Source organism: Dunckerocampus dactyliophorus, chromosome 14 (assembly GCF_027744805.1).
Source record: "Dunckerocampus dactyliophorus isolate RoL2022-P2 chromosome 14, RoL_Ddac_1.1, whole genome shotgun sequence".
NCBI classification, from domain to species: Eukaryota; Metazoa; Chordata; class Actinopteri; order Syngnathiformes; family Syngnathidae; genus Dunckerocampus; species Dunckerocampus dactyliophorus.
Window position 1 is genome coordinate 24,929,666 of NC_072832.1, and position 8,327 is coordinate 24,937,992.

The 8,327-nt window shown below is 39.5% G+C and overlaps 2 protein-coding genes across 3 annotated transcripts in view; both read left to right on the plus strand.

The window, feature by feature from the left end:
* LOC129193966 (echinoderm microtubule-associated protein-like 6) overlaps positions 1-1,195 on the plus strand; it is a 28,999-nt gene extending 27,804 nt beyond the window's left edge. For both annotated transcript variants that reach the window (XM_054798804.1, XM_054798805.1), the window contains 3 exons: positions 370-523; positions 605-705; positions 778-1,195. In XM_054798804.1, the coding sequence (XP_054654779.1) occupies positions 370-523; positions 605-705; positions 778-811 (289 nt within the window). In that variant the 3' untranslated portion in view covers positions 812-1,195. The remainder of the gene's footprint in view (positions 1-369; positions 524-604; positions 706-777) is intronic.
* Positions 1,196-3,470: 2,275 nt separating this feature from the next.
* Positions 3,471-6,269, plus strand: LOC129193967 (piggyBac transposable element-derived protein 4-like). Its single transcript, XM_054798806.1, has 2 exons — positions 3,471-5,401; positions 5,489-6,269. Exons 1-2 carry the CDS (start codon positions 4,064-4,066, stop codon positions 5,870-5,872), a joined length of 1,722 nt encoding a protein of 573 aa, XP_054654781.1. The 5' UTR covers positions 3,471-4,063; the 3' UTR covers positions 5,873-6,269.
* Positions 6,270-8,327: the final 2,058 nt, after the last annotated feature.

Genomic DNA, 8,327 nt, shown 5'->3' on the forward strand with positions numbered 1-8,327 from the left:
AAAATTGCAACATTATTCTCATAAAATTACAACTTTTTTCAATTGATTTTTAAACAAATATTTATAAAACTTTATTTTGGTAAAATGACATATTTTCCCATTTTTTGTTGTTTTTTTGGCTTGCTTGTTAAATTATTAATTTAATAAAATTGTTAAATTATTTTTAGAACGTCCCGCGGACGTTCTAAAAATCCTCATCCCAACGTCCCAAGAAAAAAAAAACAGCCACGTGCGTAAAATGCCCCCCCAGGCCGTACTTTGGACACCCCTGCTTTCAAGACTCCTATGAAGTTTTGCGTCACTGCGCCACCTAGAGGTGACGTGTTGGTGGACGCGTGACAGTTGAAGTTTGCCGTGTTGTGTCCTCAGTGTCCTCGGAGACGAAGTCCTGGGGATTTGGCCGAGAAACGCAGACAAAGTGGACGTGAACTGCGCGTGCGTGTCGCACGCCGGCCTCAACGTGGTCACCGGCGATGACTTGGGCCTCGTCAAACTCTTTGACTTCCCGTGCACGGAGAAGTTTGTGAGTACGAAACGTCAGAAGCAAAGCGATTGTTGTGCTGTGACGTCACGCCGCTGTCTGTCTCTCCCTCTCACGCCACAGGCCAAACACAAACGCTACCTCGGACACTCGCCGCACGTCACCAATGTGCGCTTCTCCCACGGCGACGGTCACGTAATCAGCACGGGCGCAGACGACTGCAGGTAAACGGCGCCCCCTGCTGCTTGCCAAGGTTGATTACAAGAGGATGACGGTGGTGAACTTTGTTCTTTCAGCGTGTTTGTGTGGAAATGTGTGCTCACACTTTGACCTGACGCCAAACCGCGGCTCATTTCATCACCACGACGAAGGAAGTGGCGCCGCCTGCTGGAGAAACATTTCACCGCTTGTCACTTTTTCATTTCCTGCGTCTTTTGAAGTGCCTTTCTGGAAATTTCCACTTCTTATTTTTATTCTTGTGCTTTTTTGTACACTTGTCTGGTTGGTGCTACACTGGAATGTAATGCTAATTACACTGAGAATGTTGCATTCATGTTCACTTTAAAGGGACAACAAAGTCATTGTGCTTCTTTATTTTGAATTGACGTGAAGACAAAAAGGTATGAAAAGAAGCGTGGATGACACGTAGGTGTTAGCTGTTGTTGTGTTTTATGTGGAAGTCAAACATGACATTAAACTGCTGCTCTCATGTCACACTCTCAACGTCTCCTCCGATTGTCTCACTCGTACACGTGGAACGTACCTCACAAATATTTCAGCTTTCTTCTTAAATATCTTACTAAATTTTCTTTTTGGAATATTATGCATTTATTCCTAGAATATTAGAAAGCTTTTCTCCGGCCTAATTTTTCCAAAAATGACAAGTGTAATTAGTTTTGTTAGTTTCTCAGAATGAATTAATAAAATAAATAATTTCATATTTCAACTCTATTCTAAGAAACTAACATTATTTTTTTTAATTCTCGCAAACGTGAGCTTTTTTTGTCGTTACAATCCGACTTGTTTCTCTTAATATTTTGACTTTATTCTGGTAAAATTACAGCTGTTTTCCCATTTCTGCTGAAGTTATTTTTTTCAACTATTTCAACTTTCTTGTAGATTTTCTTCACGTCATTATGACTATTTATTACTATAAATATTTCCAGCTTCTTTTTTAAATAATCTTCAGAATGTTTGTTTTGTAATATTGTTACTTTATTCCCATAATATTGTAACTTTTCCTCAACCTAATTATTCAAACATTACAACGGTATTTTGTTTTTCATTAGAAATTATTTTTAAAAATTATATTTCCACTCTACACTACTAAAATTATATTATTTTTCCTCATAATCGTAAAACTGTGACTTTTTCCTCTTTTTATCTTATTCTTGTAAAATTACAACTTTTTTTTCCATTTCTGCTGAAGTTTTCTTTTCAGTTCAACTTTCCTCTTAAATAATCTTCATAAATGTTGTCCCATAATATTTTGACATCTTCTGTATTTCATGTGCGGTATGTGAGCTATTCTGTTGATGTTCCGTCTCCAAGCACCAGAGTATCTGTGACCATGACGCTTGGCACAGTTTTTCTGTCTCCCACTTTGTGCTGACTTCATGGTGAGCCTTTTCTCTCTGTTTGTCACATTTGGCTCTGATAGTGTTAAAATCTGTTTGTTAGCTTTATTTCAGGTGCTATTTCATCTCCATGGTGACTTAGCACCAAGTCTATTACGAGTGTCTTTGCAGAGTCTTGGAAAAGACACAGTATCGTTAAGGTTGGACGTAACAGTTTGTTCACCCTTTCCTTTGAAGGTAAATGGGAGCGTTTCATGAAGCCCTTTTTCAGTTTCTAAGGCAAAAATCCTTGTTTGTAGCACACAAATTTCTTTTTCTTGCTGATATATCCGACAGCTTTCACAAACAGACTTTGTTTGGATTACTCCTCCGGGCTTGTTCAGAAAGTTGTAGTCGCTGGCTCGTCAGATATGTTGGAAAAATGAAAAAATGATTTTAAAAGTCTTGGTTCAATTTAAAAAAAAAAAAGAAATGAAATCATCACCAAGACTTGGGGAAACTGTTGAATGATTCCAAAGTGAAAAAAGCAGTCAGCGGCAAAAGTAAGCAGGGACACGTGTGCCGTTACCGTGAGTTGTTGCCTGTCAGTCACGTAGTTGCATTGTGAAACGGTACAGAATAAATTGTTATGTGTTTTTATTGTATTTACAGTTCAAGTTGGATTTTATTTTGCTGGGCTGCAAGGATTGCCTGTGCGCTGAGAACACAAGATCAGTACGCGATGGCGCACGCTCGCAGCTTAGAGGGAACGTAATTATACATGAAGTATCAATATTTTGATTTGAGAATCGATTTAAGAAGTAGGTATCGATATGTCATTATCCTCACTCCCCGACGCCTTAAGAGCCGCACTGGTCATTAAACGGACAGCTTGAGCTTTTATCTCCATGGCTAAAGCGCACTTGACTCTCATTTTGCCTTCCATTCAAGAGAAGTCAAATGGAGGTTTTTCATATTCGTACAAATAAATAACGTGAACGCTCATTATCTTGTTGGAGTCCCTCCATATTGTTGTCCATGTTTTTCATTGCATAAATGTCTAAGAAAGAAAGTCCTACTCGTTGCTGTAACTTCTCACTGGACTTCACACATGCACCAAAGTCAGATGCTCACGTAGGGACTGGAACTCGGCTCACAGTCCGCGGTAGTTAGCGCCGAAGTAGCTTTGCACTTAGCTTCTCACAAACTCACGACTTCTTCTTCTATGTTTAACCCTCATGATACAATTTCTGCAATTTTTGTAAATTTCTGAATATTTTATCTTTAAAATCAAAGACAAAGCATATACAAAAATACCACAGAGCTGACATTTCCATGGGGTGTCTAAAATGTCCTGAATTTTAAAATGCCACCTGCTGACCATTCTAAGGCATTGCAGCAATGAGATTGTACTTTTGATACTTAAACATAACATAATCGACAATTATTGCAGCATAAACACCCATCATAATTCATATTTTTGAATGCATTGTAAACCTAATGTGCAAAAATGCATTTCCCAAGATTACCACATCAATTGCTTTATTTACAATTGTACAGACGTATGCATGCCAATTTTTTGTGTTGGGAGCATTTACACCCCTTCACCAGTAGGTGGCGCCAGAGGCTCGCAAATGATTTCGCCTTTTTGCAGTCGGCTCCAAAACGATGCATCGATGTACAACAATTCCGTTCGGGATGTTAGTAGGGCTTGGTGGGGACCTCCAGACATAACTGGCCGAGTTCTTTTTCAAAAAAATAAAGTGTTATCTTTTGAATTTTGTACGTCTACGCAATACGCATGCGTGTGAGCGTCTTTATTTCAAACGAATGTTCTGCATAGAGATTGGCTCAGATTTCGAAACATGAATGAGTTACGTTTTTGAATCTCAACTATGATTGGTCCGCCTCGTGTTTGAATTTCAATTAAAATTTATTAGCCCGCGATTGGTCAAAGCGGGGGTGTGGTGGTACTTGAGCTATTAGTGCAACCACCAGAGTGAGTTGGACGCTGGAGAGTGCAGAAATGGCAGAAAGTGCAGAGTGCAGAGTGCAGAAAAAGTTTTTTACCAAAGACGAAGCCCTTCAAGCAATTTTGGCAACTGACACCGAAGACGATTCCGGTTCTGAAACGTCAGAACATGAGTCGTCGGGGGAGTTTTCGCCCGATTATCAGCCTAATGCTGACGACAACATCGAGGAGGACAGCTCCGATTGGGAAGAAGAGGAGGGAGCCTCGGATGATGCTGCGGAAGTGGTCGGGCAGGACCAGGATCCATCGGGCAGCGCCGATCAGACGGTATGGAGCTCGAAAAATAAAAAAGTGATGTGGCATCCAACCAACGAAGTGGCTGGACATTACGTGCCTGCACGAATTCCCACGCCTGGCCCCACGTTGTATGCAATAGCCAGGATCAGCAGCCCGGAGACGGCGTTTGCGTTGTTTGTGGATGAGGAGATCGTCGCGAAAATAGTCGAAATGACCAACCTCCAAGGGCTCCGAACGATCAACAACTGGTCTCCCGTCACGCCCCAAGAGCTGCGGGCGTATATCGGGCTGCTGATCCTGGCTGGAATGTACCGGTCCAGGCATGAAGCGACGAGCAGCTTGTGGGGCGTCAACACCGGGCGTCCAATGTTCACCAACGCAATGGCTCATCGGAGGTTTATGGAGGTCAACCGAATGCTACGTTTTGATGATAAGCTGCTTAGACCACAGCGGCACCATGCGAACAAACTGTCGCCGATATCAGATTTGTGGAGCAGATGGAATTTCCGGCTGCAGAAAATGTTCAACGCGGGACGTGACGTGTGCGTGGACGAGCAGCTAATTGCCTTTAGAGGACGCTGCAGCTTCAAACAATATATGCCGTCAAAGCCTGCAAAGTATGGCATAAAAATTTGGGCCCTCTGTGACGCTCGAACCTCCTACGCATTGATGCTGGAGGTCTACACCGGGAAGCCTCCAGGGGGCACGCGTGAACCCAATGTAGGAATGCGTGTGGTGCTGGGACTCACTGACGCACTGGAAGGGCACACAATAACAGTGGACAATTTTTTCACATCAATACCCCTTGCAGCAGAACTGAAAAAAAAAAGAAACTCACTTGTGGGTACTGTAAGGAGGAACAAGCCGGAGCTCCCTGCACAAGTGACACAAATAACAGGAAGGCAGCCCCTCTCCAGCATTTTCTGCTTCACCAAAGACATGGCTTTGGTTTCATACGTCCCCAAAAAAGGGAAAAATGTGCTGGTGCTCAGCACAGCACACAAGGAGCCTAAAGTGGAGGACGGGGGCAAAAGAAAACCCCAAATGATATTGGATTACAATAAATCTAAGGGAGCAGTGGACCACCTGGACCAGGTAAGCACAAGTTTTGTCTTTGTCACAAAGTGTTGATCAAAGCTGTCTTGTCATTGATGTCATCTGATGTTTTGTGTGTGTTTGCAGGCGTGTGGCACATACTCAACTCGCCGGCGAGCACAACGGTGGCCAATGTGCCTTTTCTACCACATGCTGGACATTTCGGCCTTCAATGCCTTTTTGCTGTACACCTCTGTGAACCCGGGTTGGAACGCCAACAAACTTTACAGAAGAAGGCTGTTCCTCGAGGAGGTCGGCAATGCGTTGATCATGCCAGAGGTTCATCGGAGAAAGCCACAGACCGCTGCTGGTGCGGTGCAGGCTGCAGTGCAGCAACAAGAGGCCACTCCTTCGCCCAAGCGAAAACAATGTGGCCTCTGCACAGACAAACTCATTGCATCAAATGCATGCGAAAAGTGTGGTACCCCCATTTGCCGCAAACACATGAGGAGCATCTGCAAAAACTGCTAAAAAAAAAAAAGTTCTGAAAAGTGTTCGTTGTTCTTGTTTGTTTTGAAAAGTATTGTTGTTCTTATTCTGAAAAGTGTTGTTCTTGTTCTGAAAAGTGTTGTTTGTTCTTGTTTAAAATTTGGTATATAAATTCTGTTATAAATTCTTCATAGTTGTTGTGACTTTCCTTTTCAAGTTTATATATGTATGGATAGCTCTGATGCCACTGAACATTTTGAGTGGTTGAAAGTAAAAAAATATTCAGAAATGACTTAGTTATCGCACCTCAAAAAAATTTACAATTATTGTAGAACAATTGTATGTTTAGAGTTATTATACACAAAAATGGCCATTGCCAAAAATAGGCATGCATAAAAAAATGTTTGTTGTTATAACTCATTGACCTTTTCAAGGCTCTAATTGTGTGATATGAAATTTTCCAATTCATGTTTTATATATATATGTATGCAGCATAGTTTGTTTTGGTTATAACACAGTACTGCTTTTATTGTCCATAGAGGGCAAAAAATACAAATACAAAAATAGAAACTATATATGTATGGATAGCTCTGATGCCACTGAACATTTTGAGTGGTTGAAAGTAAGAAAATATTCAGAAATGACTTAGTTATCGCACCTAAAAAAATTTACAATTATTGTAGAACAATTGTATGTTTAGAGTTATTATACACAAAAATGGCCATTGCCAAAAATAGGCATGCATAAAAAAATGTTTGTTGTTATAACTTATTGACCTTTTCAAGGCTCTAATTGTGTGATATGAAATTTTTCAATTCATGTTTTATATATATATGTATGCAGCATAGTTTGTTTTGGTTATAGCACAGTACTGCTTTTATTGTCCATAGAGGGCAAAAAATACAAATAAAAAAATAGAAACTATATATGTATGGATAGCTCTGATGCCACTGAACATTTTGAGTGGTTGAAAGTAAGAAAATATTCAGAAATGACTTAGTTATCGCACCTAAAAAAATTTACAATTATTGTAGAACAATTGTATGTTTAGAGTTATTATACACAAAAATGGCCATTGCCAAAAATAGGCATGCATAAAAAAATGTTTGTTGTTATAACTTATTGACCTTTTCAAGGCTCTAATTGTGTGATATGAAATTTTTCAATTCATGTTTTATATATATATGTATGCAGCATAGTTTGTTTTGGTTATAGCACAGTACTGCTTTTATTGTCCATAGAGGGCAAAAAATACAAATAAAAAAATAGAAACTATATATGTATGGATAGCTCTGATGCCACTGAACATTTTGAGTGGTTGAAAGTAAGAAAATATTCAGAAATGACTTAGTTATCGCACCTCAAAAAATTTACAATTATTGTAGAACAATTGTATGTTTAGAGTTATTATACACAAAAATGGCCATTACCAAAAATAGGCATGCATAAAAAAATGTTTGTTGTTATAACTCATTGACCTTTTCAAGGCTCTAATTGTGTGATATGAAATTTTCCAATTCATGTTTTATATATATATGTATGCAGCATAGTTTGTTTTGGTCGTAGCACAGTACTGCTTTTATTGTCCATAGAGGGCAAAAAATACAAATAAAAAAATAGAAACTATATATGTATGGATAGCTCTGATGCCACTGAACATTTTGAGTGGTTGAAAGTAAGAAAATATTCAGAAATTACTTAGTTATCGCACCTCAAAAAAATTACAATTATTGTAGAACAATTGTATGTTTAGTTATTATACACAAAAATGGCCATTGCCAAAAATAGGCATGCATAAAATAATTTGTGTTGTTATAACTCATTGACCTTTTCAAGGCTCTAATTGTGTGATATGAAATTTTCCAATTCATGTTTTATATATATATGTATGCAGCATAGTTTGTTTTGGTTATAGCACAGTACTGCTTTTATTGTCCATAGAGGGCAAAAAATACAAATAAAAAAAATAAAAACTATATGTGTATGGATAGCTCTGATGCCACTGAACATTTTGAGTGGTTGAAAGTAAAAAAATATCTAGAAATGACTTAGTTATCGCACTTCTACAATTTTAGTAAAATTTGTGTGATGCGTTATTTATACTTTTTGCTACCACAAGGGTTAATGGCGGTTGGCAAAAAACCATCATGGAACAGTCCATTATAGCGTGGGGGAGAGGGGGTAGATCATTTGAATTTAGCTTCCAGATGGCTTGCTTTTTTGTTCTGTTATTTGTTTAGTATGCTAACATAATTATCCATGAATATATATATGAGTGCTGCTGGCAGTGGTGGACCTGGCCCGTGCTGGTTGGGTTGGGGGCAGCTGGTTGGGGGCCTAAGGCAATTGCCTACGTTTCCCTAATTGTAGGTCCGCCCCTGTGTGTCAGAAAAGTACAGTCCATCCCCACCAGCAAATGGCGAAAAAAACGTAATTGAAACGCCCATAAAAACGCCCATAAAAACGCCATGGCCGCACACCCTTATGATGCTTCAAG

Excerpts from the sequence above, each read along its gene's own strand:
- LOC129193967 (XM_054798806.1), top strand. The coding sequence starts at position 4,064 with ATGGCAGAAAGTGCAGAGTGCAGAGTGCAGAAAAAGTTTTTTACCAAA. Across the intron at positions 5,402-5,488 it reads CAGTGGACCACCTGGACCAG|GCGTGTGGCACATACTCAAC; the intron begins GTAAGCACAAGT and ends GTGTGTTTGCAG.